General features: G+C 43.3%; 1 protein-coding gene across 2 annotated transcripts in view; it reads right to left on the minus strand.

The window, feature by feature from the left end:
* JADE1 (jade family PHD finger 1) overlaps nt 1-17,753 on the minus strand; it is a 46,438-nt gene that overhangs the window by 6,241 nt on the left and 22,444 nt on the right. For both annotated transcript variants that reach the window (XM_050895384.1, XM_050895383.1), the window contains exons 4-9: nt 14,979-15,136; nt 11,041-11,228; nt 7,474-7,685; nt 5,842-6,009; nt 5,110-5,226; nt 847-1,377 (exon numbers count right to left, since the gene is read on the minus strand). In XM_050895384.1, the coding sequence (XP_050751341.1) occupies nt 847-1,377; nt 5,110-5,226; nt 5,842-6,009; nt 7,474-7,685; nt 11,041-11,228; nt 14,979-15,136 (1,374 nt within the window). The remainder of the gene's footprint in view (nt 1-846; nt 1,378-5,109; nt 5,227-5,841; nt 6,010-7,473; nt 7,686-11,040; nt 11,229-14,978; nt 15,137-17,753) is intronic.

Here is a 17,753-nt window from a genome sequence, read left to right on the forward strand (position 1 = left end):
TAGATGCATCAGCACCTGCTGTTCTGATTTAAAGACTAGATAGTATTCTGGAAGAAAGGCTCTAGTTCTCCCAGAGCTTACTGAGGCTGAGGTAGGACCTCCTGAGCCAGGTTCCATACACGGCCTACGCGAGCCATCTGCTGTATGGACATGAAAAACTTAAATAATTTCAGTACTCTTTCTGGCTCTAACAGATCTTAAACTATTAGTTAACACACCACACACCACCCCCCCCCAGAAAAGGAAGAAATTCCAGTTGTTACAGGATCAGATGTACTTAAGATAAAACACCAAACTGATCCTACTGAGCTGTTCTTTAAACATTCAAAACCTAATTGAGCGGAATATCATGTGCCTCCCAAACCTACTACACAGATAGTCCAGTGAAATGTCATCCTACTATGCTGTGTCAATGAAAAACAGATCTGCTGCAAATCAAGGTGAGTTTCATAATCTTTCCCTCGTTGTGCACCAGATGAAAGGAGGAGAGAAAGCCCTTAAAGGCTAAAAAAGCTCCAGCTGGGGGTTGCAGTACAGTCCGCAGCCATCAGTGTTAATCAGTAAAAAAGGGGAAATAAGCGGAAATACGACAATCCAGTTATGAGGAGACTGGATACTACAAGCCAAGACCTGCTTGCCCCATGAACTAACCCTCTATTTGAAAAGGGTAATTGGTGTGCTCTGCAGAAATTTAGTGTTAAGGGTCTTTTCTGACCATACCACTTGGAGTTAAGATGCAGCACGGAGTGCCTGCATGCAAGGGCAGTTAACTGAGAGCGTAGTTTGGAAACGTGGCTAACGAAGGGCAGCACACCTCACACAAGCACGGGCAGCGCAGCAGCTTACCCGCTCTAGATCCTGCCGGAGGTGTGTGAAGAGCTGCAATCTTCTGAACAAAACATCCTGTTCCCGTTTAGCCAGATTGTCCTCTTCATCCTTCTTTGGGGTAATCAAAGGCTTATTGAAGTTGGCTTTTCTCTTCAGCTTCCAGTACTGGTAAAGGAATCCCACCGGCTCCTCGGGCAGCCGCAGCGCTTTAGCTACTTCCAAAGACTCAACAAACGTATAGAACTCGTCCTCCAGCTGCTGAAGCTTTTGCTTGCGGAGGCTGACTCTGTGGGCCTCCTCCTGGTTTTGATCCATGCTGTGGAAAGGGTCGATGTGGGCAGGAAGAGAGCTGTCCTGAATCCCATTCCCGTTCTCCTGACCTGGGCTTTCATTGAGAGTCTCATCATCCGCTTTCTTGGTGGAGCTGTGCTTGGGACAGTATGACTTAAATTTCACCTCATCGTTCTCTGCCAGTATGGTCTTCATCTCCAAGCCACGGTCAAATGCACAGGTGACGTGAAAGGCTGTTCTGCAGTTCTTCACTGAACACTACAGAAATTAAATTAAAATTACATCAAATATAAATTTAAGAAGCCACACTGCCTAAAACTATTCGAGCAGCCAGGACTGCTTTGGAAGAACAGCCCCATTACCGCGCTCTGCTTCTAAGCTGCATGTACTTTCTTGCTCTCTTTTAATTAGGTTTACGATTTAGTGCTTTCAGGCCAGGCAACGATGGAGTGGCCCAGTGGGACAGGAGTGGTTAAGCCCTCCCTAGCCCAATCACGCTATTCAATAACCAGCAAATCCACAAGAGGAGCATTCTTACCGTCACCGGAGCCACTCACGTAAGGCAGTGTTACACAAAGGAAAACGTTCCCCCTTTGACTGTGCCAGCGTGAGAGAGAGGGAAAAACGTCTCGGTGGCTCCAGGCCAGTCTGGTACTTTTAATTAAAAGTCTTTCCCAGCACCTGGACCCATGCTACCAAAAAGGCCTCAACCAAGGGGAATTTTTTTTCCCTGTTATCCCAATTTCATAATGTCAAGTATTAATTCACTGTCAATCCCTGCTTGACTGACGACAGCCTTTGCTTCACCTGGGGGATGAGGAGAACAGGAAATTCAATTTTTTGTCATTTTTCTTCCCTCCCAGTGAACCCAGCCATCGTGGAGTGATGGGCACTAGTTCAGCTGATTTAGCACTTCATTTCAATTATACATAACTTTCTCTTGCAAAATGCTGTCGTAGCTATTGCCAGCCACAAACTGAAAGCTTTAAATATATATATGTATGTATATACACAGACGCATACATATGCATTTGTATCAACTCACACCTCTGCCTCCAGTGAAAAGAATTTAAAGTGAAAATGAACGCCAGTGCTGTTAAGTAGGAGGAAACAAAACTATGCTTAACCCAAGTCATGTAACCTTCAAGAGAAATGCATTGCACTAGGATGTTTATACAGTCCTTTGTCAAGAAGCCAAGTATCTTTCTCCTCTGGGTTTTCCTGCTCAGTTGACTCAGCAGCCAGATGGCACATAAAGGTACAAAAGAGTTTAAACTGCAGAAGTTTCAAATGAACATTCTTTAATAACATCAACGTATAAAAGGAATTAAAAAATACCAAAGCATCTTTTGCCCTTTCCTCTCTTACTAACAAACAGGGCAAAAGCAGCCCAAGTGGAACAGTACAGAAGAATACTTTAGCCAGGGTTTCCAAGCTGCTATCGTTTAGAAGAATCAGCTCTTGATGTGGCTCATGTTTTATTGGGAGAAGAGGGGAAAGCCTGTCTCATCGGAAGGAAATCATCTGAACCTGGGAGAATATGCACTCTCGTTTCTCCCAGCTTATTGCAGCTGCTCTCTGCCCAGCCTGACGCATACTTCCAGCTGCCGGCTTTTCTCATTGTTGTGCACATCTCCTAACATCTCTGGAGGATCTCTCTCTCTCAGTTCATCCAGTTAGTGCTACCTCCTTTCTATTGCAGTCGCTTTGTATAATGTTCTTCTCTGCTGTATAAAATTTCACAACACAAATCTACATATTTCTTACTGCTAGCTTTAATGATACCAAGATTTACACAACTCCTATAAAACGTCAGGCTAAACTGTAATTTTTCGTCTCTCCTCCATAATTTCAAGCGTAGAACTGTCTGAAGTGGCAGCCATCGTGCCTGCGTGTCATCCTGTGTCATCGCTAGAAGGGGAGAGGTGGTATCAGAAGGAATATGGAAGGACGCTCCCCTCTCCCTGCACACCAACGTACAGAAATCCTCAAGTGTTCAACTTAAACTACTCTAAGTTACCCCTCAGAACAGGGCTGGAGAATGGACAAAACAATTTCAACTACGTATCAGCGGCCAAGAGGAAGGGGACAGCTCTGCAAGGAGGTATTATGATTGCAAATTTATATGCTGTGGACAGATTTATTTTCTCTACCTAACATTTACTATTTTATACATTCCTTAAATGGAAACGGACCGATAGGTTTCACTGGAACTACTGCTGCATTGCTGTTTTACAACTTTTTCTGGCAACCTCATCAAATGACTCGGAGCAGAGGCAAAAAGGAAATGGATAAAACCTAATTTTAAAAAAGGCGTAGGACTTTAGAAATTTCTGTGTCTTAACGCTGGTCTGACCATCACGGATCCTGTAACATTAGGCTAGCCACAAAACAGCAAGAGCTCTACTTCTTTAGACTCCTTACAAGACAGTAGTATCTTCCTATCTGTCTCGGGGAGCTTTCTGAGGATCATTTTGCTGAAGTATATGAAGCACCTTGAAGGTGAAGAACATTACCACAATACTGAGCTATGTTTTATTGTCTTTTTCTACACAATCGCAACACTGCCCCGAGTGGGTCACCTGTCCTTACTCTCATCATTTGTTCTCGAGTAAGGTATCAAAGTTTTGTCTCGTGTCTCAGGAAACCAAGTATCTCCTCTTTCAAAAATCTGGGGCTTGGTAATGTGTTTTCTCAATCTCTCTAGATTTTAAAATTGTTCTTGAAGTTATAATTTAACATTTCTGAGTGATTTTCCACTGTAAAGGATCTGCAAGTGCTTTACAGCTAACAACCCAATATAAATACGCACGTGAAGCCACACTGCCCAGTCTGAAATGCTCTGGTGCAGATCAATTCAGTTATTTAATGGCGACAATTCACAGGCTACCGTGAGAAAGGCTGAATTCCAAATCCAACTGAAACTGCAGAGACAATTTCAAAACTATGCAATAAGACAAATGGGCACTGGCCCAAGAATGGGAGTTGTTGGTATGAAACAAATGACTTTCTAGTTTAATTATTTATTGCATATGGAAATCGTTCTTTTTGGAACTATGAAGACTAGACATTTGTTTTGATTCTGCCCCGTCTTGCCGTTTCGGGCAGTCGTCATCCCTGAGCTCCCGTGAGCACCAGAAGTCAGAACGATAACGTGGCACTGCTTCTACAGCAACGTGAACCAGGAAACTCACACCCAGGAGGTTTTTTCCACCTCTCAGAAACACCAAGAGCTCCGGAATCTACCCACAACCAGTGGAGGAAACGGGGCTCATTTCCTCAGCTTGTGGCTTGCTTGAATCTCAGGGCAGACCAGTCACACAATCTGTTTCTTCCCTACTGCTAAAAAAGCCTAATATTAAATGATCAAATATTCTCCTCAGCGACTTAAAAGCTGGACCAACAGTAGAACAGTTACAGAAAAAATAGTTACAGCCAAAACAGTCCAATGTTAAGTAATACCTAAAATTAGAAATTCCAAGCTACAACCAGCTTTATCATCAAAGCTAAGGTGTTCACTTCCACTGACTTCACTGAGAGCTGGGCATGCTCAGCACCTTAAAAATTCAGGTGGTTACAGGAAATACTCAACTCCCACTGAGGTATCCAACTGGTCTTAGAAGTCGCTAACTAGGGCCTAGCAGATAGGTTTCAGCACAGAAGCTTTCAGCATTCAAGCTTCATTTTTATATGTGGTATGTCACAGAAATATAGGGTTTTTTCCTCAACAACATTTAACTTTTATTTCAGTGTACTAATAAACGTATCAGCGTATATACAAATTAGGAAGTCTTATGGGATGACCTGGTTGTTACTATTAAAATTTTACTAGAAAGTAAGAGCTCACTAACATTCAAAAGCACTTTGTGTGCAATTAAGTCCATAGTAACAACCAGGAAGTCAAAGATAAGTTTACTGTGGATACCCATTTTGTGTATCTACTAAAACCTGACAAAACAGAACACACGGATATTTGTGCGATTAAATTACCTGTATAGAAGCTCCAACTTTTTCGTTGCAAAGGCTGCACACCAGTGCCCATCTACTGCTGGGAATGTGAGAAACCTTTGTAATGGGCTCCATTTTTTCTGGGCTTCCGATGCTCACCTAAGAGAAAAAAGGTTAAAAAACACAGAGTGACTATTACACTGTTACCTGAAAAGGGAAACAATTTTATCAAAGAAATCAAATTCCTTGAGTGCATATGCAAAATAGCATGTTCCAAGTTCCTCAGTTTATAAGGAACTAAAAAAATTACAATTCCTTTTTTAAAAAATCAGTTCCTCGCTGCATGAAGAAAACAGTTTCAAGGTGAAGCCCACCAATTTAAAATTATCACACAGGATGAGTATTTTGATTATGAGAACCCACAGGAATTCTCACTGTCACATCCAAACCCTCCTGATTCACCTTTAACGTTCCGTCTACAAAATAAAACAGTACTTTGCGTGCTTGTTAAATGAGCGTTGCCAGCAGTAAAGGCCTAATTTTTTGAGGCCTAGTTTTGGTTGACAAAGGTATGTAATTACTTCCTTTTCAGATGATGCTTCATCCTGCCAGACTTTACATCTAATTGAAAATCTTTTCTACTGTCTTCCTAAGAAGTACCATCCATATGCTATGCCCATTGTAGCAACGCGCACTAGGCTGAACAACGTTTTTGACAGATTCTTCTCTCCCAGAATGGCTGCAGCCCTGAACTCCCAGAGAATCGGCACCTACCTCTGGAATCCACAGAGCACAGCTAACGTGCACCCACTTGGTGCCACTCCGGGTCGGCTTCATGGCGCCACCCTTCTTGGGACACAGCAAACACTTGGGCTGAACGCCCAGTGCGCAGGTCCTGCACAGCCAGCTGCCTTCCGGCACCTTCAGGATCCCGTAACACGCCTGTATTCCCATTTACAGAAAAGAGAAAGAAAACAAAGGAAACGACATGCATTTGTGTTACTTTTTAGCTGTTTACACATAGCCTCTCACAACTCTCAAAATGTTCTTTATGGAATTTCTAACACTATAGAAACGTTAGCTTGTGGAGGATCTCGGGACGCTTTCATAAACTTAGCCAGCCACGTTACCCATTCATTCCCCAAAAAGATCTTTCAGTGAAAGGAGCAGAAGTCATGACCAGCTGTTACGCAAAAAGCCACTGCCCGCTTCAATCGGGAAAAGGAAGAATGCGTTTGCCAGCCCAAAGAGCCAGGGGACTGCCGACAGACAACCCTGCCAGCAGTGAGCTACGATGAAGTTCAGTATCACAAAGACCACACGGAACAGGAACCGGACTGTATCTAATTCAAAAGGCAAGAACCACAAATTCAAGAGCTCTGCTGCGCAATACTCACCGTTATTCCAAAGCATTGGGTTTTACTTCTTACTCAGAGGGAAAAGTGCACAACAGCAACTAATTAAGATTGCTTTTTTCAGAAGACTGCATCTTACGGAGACCTCTGTCCAAATTACTGTCAGTTTTAACCCTCTGAAGTTTCAGATTTGATGTGATCAGAGACTAAGGATCAGAGAACCACTACAGGTCTAAAAACGTCCACTTTACTCTGAGTATCTTGCAGGATAGCCACTCATACCTTATAGCTGTCATAGCCGTACTTCTTTATCATTACTACAAATGCATTTAAGTAACACACGCAAGAAAATGCCATTCTTGCTCACCAGACAACACAGTTTTCCAAACAGTGAATGACAAAGCAAACTTCTTAAAGCTGGGAAGGAAAGACAGGCTGATAGGAAGGCATCTGCCACAGTAAGAAGCATCCACGGAAACAGATACGCTAAAATTGTATCTGTTCTTTCATGCTAAGAAGACTTCCTAACTGCCACAAAAAAGTGACACATAATAGTGCTTCATTAGCTCAGCTCAGCTGGTTCTCCATTAAATTAAAACGACTATAATAAATCCTACCTGTGTCCCTACCGATTGCCTGGAAGTTCTTTTTTCCCCTCCCTGCTGAGCCTAAGTTGCTGATACTAAGGTTAGCCCCAGAAGCGTGCAGAAAAAGAGTAAAAGAATATAGCAAAAGAAGTGACCAGGTGAGAATGTACAACAATACACACGTGTATGTTTTGGGGAGGCAATTCCTCGCCTTCTAACTTTCTCCACACATACGCAATACCACTTTTAACCCTCTTAGCATGACATTTCTAGAATTGCATGTAACAGTTCTCCTTCTCAATTACATAATTTCTGACTTCATCCCACCGCTCAATGGTGAACTCTGCAACAACTTAACAGATCAGTGTCTGTCGCTGGAAAAAATCCAATCTGTTATCTTTAATGGTTTGGAAAAGTTTCTGTCACCACCCCTACACCCGCCCACCGTGCCCTGGCCACCGTACCTGGTGCACGCAAATATTGCATTTGTCACAAAACACCATTTCGTTGCCATCTTCTCCATCTGGAGACTGACAGACGTCACAGACAACATCTTCATCATATTCAATCCCAAGTCCTTCTTCTGTCTCAATAGCGTGATTCATATTATCATAGCATCGTTGTTCAAACTCCTCTATGACCCTTTCCATCGTGTACTCGTCCAGCTCAGGCATCCCTGGGAAACAGGAGATGTTACTTATTGAAAGGAAAGAGTGATAACCACTGCCACACACAACTCCAGCTTCTTTTTGAACAGCTGAGTAGATACAGCCGACCCCTACATGTACACATTTCATTCCTAGACAATCATGCCTATTCCAGCATAAACTAGGGAAACTGTAAAAAAAAAAGAAAAAAAAAGTCAAGTCTCATAACTGTATTAAACTAACAGAAGCAGAGTATCCAAACCAATCTTTCAAAATCCTGAGAAAAACTTTCACAGACTGATTTTGGCTTCCTGGTCTCGTTCTCATTTTTCCTTCTGGGACAGCACTGTCTACGGCTTTTGCTTCAATTTTGCAACCCAGATGTTGACTCTCTGGTGAAAGATTTGAGAGTGTTTTGAATCAAAAGTGATGGGGGCAGAGGGGGGAAATCAATGACAAAGTCTGTAGCAAACTTGCAGTTTCTAGTAACAGTTGTTGGTTTTTTACAAGTTCCACCTCAACAGGATGCAATCCCAAATGAGGTCTCCATCAGACCCTGCTACACCAATAAACTAGTTCGTTTTAAAAAGTGAAAAACAGAGTTGTAGTAAATGCAACATCAAATCTGGGACAATATATAATTGCAACATCTAACCTGGGATTTGGTGTTTTCAAACAGCATCCATCAGAAAATTATTCAGGACACCACAGCTACAGGCTGATTACATTATAGTATTCTAGAATTCAAATTTGTTAATTATATTAAATTACTATTATAGACCCGAGAAAATATCTATCGTAGAAGCAGCAAGAAAAATATCACAAAAGAGCACGGTGCTTCCCCTTCTGGCTTCCCTCTCTCACTTGCCATGACAATGAGCTGGCTGTAATACTTCCAAGTTGGTACTACACCAGCCTTTACCACAAAATCATGCCCCACAAACACCTGTGACACAAGAAAGCTATGCTACTGCAAACAATCATTCTCCTTTTGCAAAGTCAGTTTAGCACAAGAACTTCCATATACTTAAATCACTACAATGAAGCACAGGCTTAGGATATCCCGCTTTTGGTCTCGCTCCCAATACCTAACGTTTACTGTGACATACAGAAGACGGCAACCTCACGATGTGTGTTTTAACAAGAAAATCCTCCTTTCGGCTCTCCCTGTGAATAACTGAGCCACAAATTCCACAAAACGAAGAAGAAAAAAACCTCTCTAGCTCCCCCAGATCAGAAGACAAACACTCTACAAAAGTACTTCCAGCTTCCCTTACTGACAGGTAAATCCTTGCGGCAGAGATCAATGCATCCCATACTACCCAATCCGTGCAGCTGAAAGGTAGCAAGCGGGAACATCCAAAATCCTGCTGATGAAAGAGTGAATTTTGCCCTGCAGCCCAGAAATACTGCACCAGCAAAGCAGATGATGGCAGGTTTTAGACCCGTTTGCAACTAAATTCTAACCTCACGATTGCTCTCACTTTATAAAAAACCCTTAGAGATATGTCATTGCCTGTGCATTTATAAGGGTTAAAAAAAGGGAATCAAGGGGCTGCGGCTTCAGTTCAAATGTTTACATTCATTCTTTTAAAGACAGAATATATATTTTCAGTACCTGAAGCACTCCAACAGGTATCAAAGAAAACACAGGGAATTCATAGCTGCAGGGACACCATAAAGGAAGTGCTGCAACTGCAGATCAGGAAATATTTCACTTTTCAAATGCCCGTTGATAGTATCTGTAGAGTGCAGTGCCTGATAGAGCACCCAGGTACATGTTTCAAGACCCACAATGTACCGCCTGGTACCGACAGGAGCATTTCCTTCCCTCTGCATACAGCAAAACTGAGTGGATAAAGATTTAGAGCAAACAAACTACAAGAAACTACACCAAAACACAGCACCGAAGATCAGATCTGTCAAATTCTAGCTGTTCAGTGTTTCATGTGCAACGTGTACTTTTGAAGGTTACGTTGGTGTAGCAGAATGCCTACCAGGGGGCTTCGTGCACAGGTACAAATCTGCACGATGAAGAGCCCCTCTTGTGCGCTTTATCACTAATGCTACTCACACCCCAGTGGAACACTGTAGTAGCCCTCCTCTGGTTTCGGCAAAAGACAGACAGACAGACAGAGGGGATTATCTACGTTGGATAGATGGATATCAATTACAAATCATAAAAAGTATTTTTAATTTTTCTTTGCAGAACGCTAAGGGGACTTGCTGCTGCTGTTTTCCTGAAGATAACTGGAAAGATAACCTAAACTCTTGAATCACGAACTGTTTTGAAATCATCTAAGCCCAACACTAAACCTGAGCAGGCCGGACGTGAGATCTGGAAAAAAAGGCTTGGGTAAGAGACCAGGTCAAGGCAGGTTCTCTGTTTCTTCCATATGTGGGTTTAAAAAAGAGAAACTTTTAAAGAGTTATAAATGGTCAGGTTGTGGTTTACCAGGTCTTGAGCCATGCCACGTATGGGCTACAGCCAGGTAAAACCCATATGACTAAACTGTAACCCAAAGCAGGGAACTGCCACAATGCTAAAACAAAAATCAACAGTGTTCACCAACATGTCCAAACCTCTTCCATCTGGCACAGCATCTCTTCCCTTACCGAAACAATGTGGTAAAAGATCTGTGCTGACTTATATCCTCTTCGATTCCAGTGAAATCCTCTCCTGAAGCACACACCTTACCAAAGAAATGCTCCTGTTCTTGCCCTGCTCCCCTGCCTCTTCCCACACACGAGCCATCCTGTAGAAAAGGGAACAGTTGCTCCCTTTGTGACAGCTCCTCTTCCTGCTTCGGAACTAGAGCACACGGTCACAGTAAGGTTTGGGAGGTTCCTCCAATAAATCACTGCAGGAATTCCTTACTGTCTCATTCCCTGCGCAATTCAGCTGGCGTAGGTTCTCTAAACCTCCCAAGACTCCTTGTCTACCTTCTCCGCACTGAACACCGCTAGCTAAAAAGATGATATGGATGTGTGACACAGAGAAAAAGAAATACATTAAAAAAAAGGACTAACTGGAAAAACTACCTGAATGTCTATCTGATGTTCTCTTCAAGGACCTTGATGGCAGAATGGGAACTTCGTGAGAATTCCCTTGTGAAATGGAAAGCAGCAGAGAAAAAAAAGCCATGTGGCCGGATTCTGACCTGGTCTAAGCAGATACAACTCAGCAGTTATGAAAGCATGTATCTTAGGGCTTAATCACATCAGGTCTGGTTTCCTGTCGATACCCCAACTCATATGATTACTATCTCTTCATACCTCTATCATCTCTTCCCACTGCTGCCCCCCCTCAATTATTCTTAAGATTTCCAGCTTTGGGAAAAAAAAAAAAAAGAGGCAACAAAACCACAAGCACTCATTGCTCACCCATTTCTTTGAATTCTTCATTGGCAAGCTGCAACCATGCTACATCCACATCATTGAGATCGTAGCGACACACGCTGTCTGCTAAGGTTCGAATGTCAACATAGCCCAGCTCTGGAGGCTCCAAACCTGACGAAACAATATACTTCCTGGGACGCGTAAACGTGACAGCTTTCGTCTCAGACACAATCCTAAAACAAACAGACAAGCAGACGTCAGGTATGCTGGGTTGCTGAGAGACTTGTTTCTAGAGAACTCCAAATGCCTCATTTGAAGTGACTAACAATCATCAGCAATCATCTAACCGATCTAAGCAACCATCTTGCACCACTGAGGTGGGAAGAGAAAATAGTACAGCGCACTTTCACAACAGATTGGCGGCATTATAAGAAATTAATTGGAGTTGTCTGGAAACCCAATTCATTACCAGAATTCTCAATAAAATTAAAAGATTAGAGGATAGAGCTGTGCTTACTCTTACCTGAAATCCACACTTGCTTAAAGCTAGAGTAGGAACACTATTTATGTAGTGATGACTGCCATATACATAGATGTTAAACTCTGTTGTAAGACTTTTTTTTTAAATCAATTTAACTACAATACCAAGATCAAGAAAACTCAAGGAAAAAGGTAGTATTTCCTGCTACATTTGAAGTTTTCTTTCTCACTGTATGTTTCTTTTGAATTTTTTTTTTTTAATATATATGTGTGTGTAGCTACAGAATTGCCATCTTTGTGAAATTCAGAAGAACTTTCCACAGAGAATCAGCAATTTGCACTAACTTCACCTTCACTTACCCAAGCAGATCCAAGCTCTGGCATCCTGGGTCTGCATTTCCTCTTTCACAATCACTAATGTCATGCTAGGCCAAGCGCAAATATTAATCAGCTGCTGCTGAAACTACCTTCTCTCAGGTTTTGAAGGCTCCAGTTGGCCAACAACCAACTATGAAAGCATATTTTAGCTGCAAGCCAACTGAAATTTTGTTCGACCACAGGCATTGGTTCAGGAAACAGTGAAGTACCTACAGCACATAACTTGTTCTAGGTCAGATTCCTGCAATGCCGCCACTTCGCAAAGCCAAGAGCTGGGGGCAAAATTGCGCAATTCACAAAGGACAGCAGTCATTCTACCAGCAAGCTGGTGACTGGCCTCCAAACAGCAAGATAACTCTGTCAGTCCACCTGCAGCGGGGTTCTTTCAGCAGAGGACATTGCACCTTCTCTTACTTAACTGCACATGCTGAAATTCAGTTTGGATGAAAACCCGCTTCACTATGTAACACTGGTACCTCCAGGAGCGACAGGCCACGCTGCCAAATGACTGCCTCCTGAAGCACTAGCGTCGATGATTTTTTTGTGCTCTAGTGCTACAAGGGAGGAGATAGCACCACTCCACGTAGACACAACTTTCTACTGGGACTAGCCTAAGCTCCACAACAAGCAGGACATCCTCCACCCTATCTTGCCCCTCTGAGGTCCAAGGTGTTAACTCCTCCTCCTATCACAAGACCCTGATCTGCCGCTACTGTATCTGCACACATAGATCTCAGTAAACCCTCTAACTATTTCAGTCTCCTGCACAGCCCTAAATGTTCCCCTCATCTAGCTTATTTCAGACAACAATCTGAGAAATGGTGGGCAAGAGCCAAATGCTGAATTTGGGGCTTCTGAGGTGCAGAAGGGGACTGTGGAACAGTACTAATCTGAATGACCTTGCCAGCCTAAGTGCACTGCCCAAACTGTTCCTGGTCATACTGCACAGTATTAAAATATTAGACTACTACATCTCACAGAGAATTTACTTTAAACTGGGCACTGCTCTCCGAATCTTCTGTAGCATAAATTCCTTCCTCAGTACCTCTCCATGCGGAAATCATAACCTCTGGGCAGCACCCTGCACCTGCTGTCTAAATACCACTGTAGTGGCACAGAAGAAATAAGCACAGGTAGTCTGGCTTCAAAACAAACCACCTCCATCTCTTTATTTCTGTGATAGAAAGAAGTAAAAAAAAAGCAACACTTACTACATACCAAAAACCACATTCAACTGAATTATCCATCTGACCTCATGCTTACACTGAGTCACCACACAGACTCGCTCCTTTCCCCACCCCTCTGAACCTACTCTTGCTGCCCCGACCAGTCACTACAAGGCCAAAACCTTTCATTCTCTATTATGTACCTCATTAGCATCAGCTATCTGTACTGTATTTAGCTTCTGTTCTACACCAGCTACTATTTGACTATCGCTGATTCAATTTACAGAACATCTCCTTCCCTTCCCAAAGGCAGACACAGAACACTTCCAGCACTCCAGCACCACCACGCAGGGCCCTCCAAGTGTTTTGTGAGGGAGCAAACAGGATAATAATCAGGCATCAGAGGGCCACTCTGATGGAGTGCCAGCAGGTGCTCACCAGCAGGACCATACAAGATAGCGCAGCAACTAAAAAAAGAGTGGTGCCTCCTGTGCTGATACCTACAACTGCGGGTGCCTTCTTTCCCTATCTCCTTTAATATCTTAAATTTGGAGCAACATCTCTGTTGGCCGTTCACAGAGAAAAGCTCTCTCCTAAGTGAGTACCTGGATCTGATACAGCCACCAAACCACCTCCCTGAAAGATAGGGGTGGGGATCCCCTGCAAGGTCTCCCTCTGCTAAAGTCCATAGGTCTCCTGGCCCTCCTGCAGCCTTGGGAGATGCCTGACAGAGAAAGCAGTGAGGAGAAGACAATGTGAGCACACATGCAGGATGTGTGTGCATTTATGCAGAGACTGGGTGAGGTCAGTGTGGCGCAGGCTACGACCACTGCAGGGAAACAGTATGCTCCCATGTTCTGAACTGCACAGCAGAGAGGAAAATGCCGGGTTCTCCTTGGAGCTCCAGGTCCAATCCTTCAGAAGAAGGAAGGAAAGGGTTTACGTGATGTGCGGGTAAGTTCCTCATTTTACAGACCTAGTGGGGCTGTGCAGCGGTCTGCAGGTTGCTGCACAGAACACGAAAAGGGCTAACAAACATTCCTGTAGTCCCCCTACTCCAAGGTTAAAGCTGGCAGATGCAGATCTAAGAGAAGCAGTGTAGCGTCACCCAGAATTTTTTGCTGTATATCAGAAATCGGGCTGTTTTGGTCCCACCAGCACTGGTGGGTCATTTGGTAACGCCTTATGGGCCAGCCTGGACTTACTCAAAGAGATCTAGTATAATTAAATGGCAATAATCCTTGTTCTTCTCACTTTCTCCAACTCCAATCCCAACTATGCGTAAAATAGATAGACGGGCTGCAGCACGCTCCTGCCCTTACAACTGTACTGTTTAATTTGAAACAGAAAACAATATCTAAGTGTAACAAACAAGGTAAGGAAAATAAGAGTTTCTTGAATAAGAGCTAGAAAATCTCACATTAATCTATTTAGTTACATGCACATCTGGATGGTTCTTAAAACAGCTGAAATGTTGTACAACAAACAATTTCCTAAGTTAGTAAATGAAACAACCAAAAAAAATAATGTGAAACCGAAATAAATGCTGTATTTTCTCTAGCCCTTAAATCTGGCTTGTCTAACTGTTCCTTGAAAGGAACCTATTGCTTGGAACTAAGCACGAGAATCATCAGACAAGGGCTCTCCCAGCAATGCTGAGTGAGGTCAAGTCTGGGCTTAAAAATAGAAGCTATTTTTAAGGTTCTGTAATCACACTCCATCCTAATGTAATGCCAAAAATGATTCGCTGACATTCATATTTCAACACACAGGCAGAACAGGCCTGACTCTTGACCTCTCCGACCATTCAAAAAGCTGAGGCAGGTTGCTCTTCGTCTCTCAGAATCAAGACCCTTCTAGCTAGACACTGTGGAATAAAGCTCAAGAAGCCAAGGCAATGTAGACATAAGCTGCTAGCATAAACGTATGTGTATTTGTTTACATTCCTCCAAACTATACCTGGCTACTGGTTCTGGGATGGTCCCTGGGCTAACTGGCACCTGAACTCCCTTTTCCCACTCCTGCCTCCAGGGGTCTGCCAGCACATAGTATTCATCAGGGTTCAGCTGGAAGGAGTCATGTAACTTCATGGCAGTGATCAGGTCCGTTCTGAACACCTGCAAAGAGAGTGACCAAGAGAGAAAAATAGAGACACTGACATTTGATATTTACACTCTATGATTCACAGCTTCAGGGTTACCATGGAGCACAGTGTGTAACAAGGTCACTGTATCAACAGTGAACTAACCCAGCCCACTGCAGGACAGGAGTTTAGCTTCATCGCAGGGAAAGGGGTGGCTGAAGGTGCAAATACTGATAGAATGACTTCCAGCTAACTCCGCTACAAGCCCTGGCGCTCCCCCTGCACTGGAGGCATAATGCAAAAGGTGCTACCCACTTTTACCTCTGTCTTGGCTGCAATAAAAGCTGCAGGAGCTCTGCGTCTTAAAACAGCAGCACAAGGAAGACTCATTTCTGCTCCAAGGTTTTTTGGATTTTTTTTTAATTATTGGAGCTCTGACTAATCCAAAGACATTCTAGAAATTCCCTGTGGTAGAAATCAAGGCGTGACTCTACCATGACCAGCCGCAAGAGGAAATTCTAAGGAGATGACTCTTTGTGCAAGTATTTAAAATAATAACCCAAAAGATCAAATAAAGCAAGACCCAAACTGGAATTCTGGTGGCAGCTCCCTGTTCAGCACAGGTGCTTGTTATTCAATCAGCTACAGACACCTCTGCATCATAGCTGTAATTTTACTTTGCCTTTGCAAAGGCATCCACCTCTAAAACGAGCAGGATGGTTGGCAGCTTTTGGTTTAGCAGCCATAAACAAGCAGCGATGCTGTCTTCAACAAGCCAGAGAGTGAAATAAAAAGGGATTCACTCTTGTAGCGGGCATGCTGTGGTAGTGTTGTGGCAGCTTCAGTCTGGTTTGCCACTGCCTGTCAGCACTGCAGAAAGCAAAGGGTGCTATCACAGGCATCAGAACTACAAGCCTGCACTTGTTTACGTGTCTTCCAGCTCTCCCCACCCTGCTCGCCCCGTAAGGCAAGGCTGCTGTAGACTACAGCAACGGCACTTGGCACTCCTCACCTCCACAACCACAAGTTTTTAACTACTCAATGCCACGTTCGAAGGAAAGGGTTAAAAAGCAACCAGGCGACAGAAAATAAGCACCACCAGGACAACAAGAAGATAGGTAACATCTTAAGAAAAGTTCCCCTGCAGACTTCTCAGTTTGTGGCGGACAGAGTCAACATCCACCCAGCCCCACGTTGCACAGTTACAAAGGAAAAGACAGATTATCAGGGCAGTGCTCCTAGATTTTCTTATTGGGCTGCTAAGGAGGCAAAGTGACACAACCTCCCAGTCCCAAACCAATGGCCACACTGTTTTACGTTAGCTCCCGCCAACTGTTGCATATGGCTGAGGAAGAACCAGATCTATACAGAGTGCTAATGAGGCAGGCCTCCCCAGAACAGCAGCTTCTGTCATACGCTATTCACACACCTGAAACCTCAATAGATTCCTTACAATTTTGGGGAAGGATTTTAGGGAAACAGTGAACCTGATGGTTAATTCTACTTCTGAGAGTATTTCAAAGTGTGATTTGCCTTACCACAGTGCACATCTTGAAACCTCTCCTCCCTCCCAACACACACATACTACCCCACTTGTCTCAGTATGTTTCTGTTTCCACTCTCGTTTTGTCATAAAAATAACATAAAATCATGACATTTTTCTTAACACTTGTCTTGACGTGTTCAGAAAAACTGCCAACATTAAAAAATAAAGAATAATATTACCATATGAAGGAAAGAGTGAATGCAGGTAATGAAATATAATGAAATGTTTTAAACAATCCTATTACAAGTCCTGTGAGGCTCCAATCAAGAAATGAAAAATAAGCCACAAAGTAAACTGGCTCACAAAACAAACAAGCACAGCTGGCCAGGGGATTCTGCACTTCTAGGTGATTTGAATTAAAGCAATCAAATGTCAAATGAAAAGAAGACTAAAAATATAAAATGGGACGCAAAACTTGCTCAATCTGAAAGCCAAAGTAACTCAGGCTCTTAGATAAATTTGTCACAAAACTCCCTCAGAAGCAAAGCTAATGGAGCACCTGACAGCCAAGAAACTCCTTCCCAGGCCAGTGGCCCTGTGACACCATTCTTTCTGCTCTAATTTCTGATGCAATCAGACTGCCTGGAGCAAAGCAGAGCTTACAGAAGTGCTGGCTCTCAGAAGCACTGAACACTTCAAAGCTAAAGGGTGAAACCCTGGCCACGCTGAAGTCAATGGGAATTTTGCCACCAACTTCAATGAGACCAGGATTTCACCCAGGGAGTTTAGCAAGTGTCACTTTTCTGCAGCACACTTATCATCAGAATAGTGTGCTGTGGCGAGCAGAGACAATGCAAACGGAGGGAGGGAGGGAAAAGACTGGGGAACAGAGCTAAAGGGAAGTATATGAGAAGTCCACCCAGGCTGAGAAAACAAGAGAGAACAGGACAAAACTGCAAAGATTCTGACAACAAATGCAGGGAAAGGGAGAGGAGAAAACAGAAGCACACAAAAAACAGCAGCAAGATTCGTAATTATCTCAGATTATTTCTTGATGGCCTTTCATGAGGTAGTTCTCAAAACTGGGTCTAAGGGGCTACTTCTAAAGGATGTACAAAAGATAACTAAGGAAAGCAAGCCTATCACCAGCAAGAATAAATTCACC

The sequence above is a fragment of the Gymnogyps californianus genome, chromosome 4 (genome assembly GCF_018139145.2).
Source record: "Gymnogyps californianus isolate 813 chromosome 4, ASM1813914v2, whole genome shotgun sequence".
Lineage (NCBI taxonomy): Eukaryota > Metazoa > Chordata > Aves > Accipitriformes > Cathartidae > Gymnogyps > Gymnogyps californianus.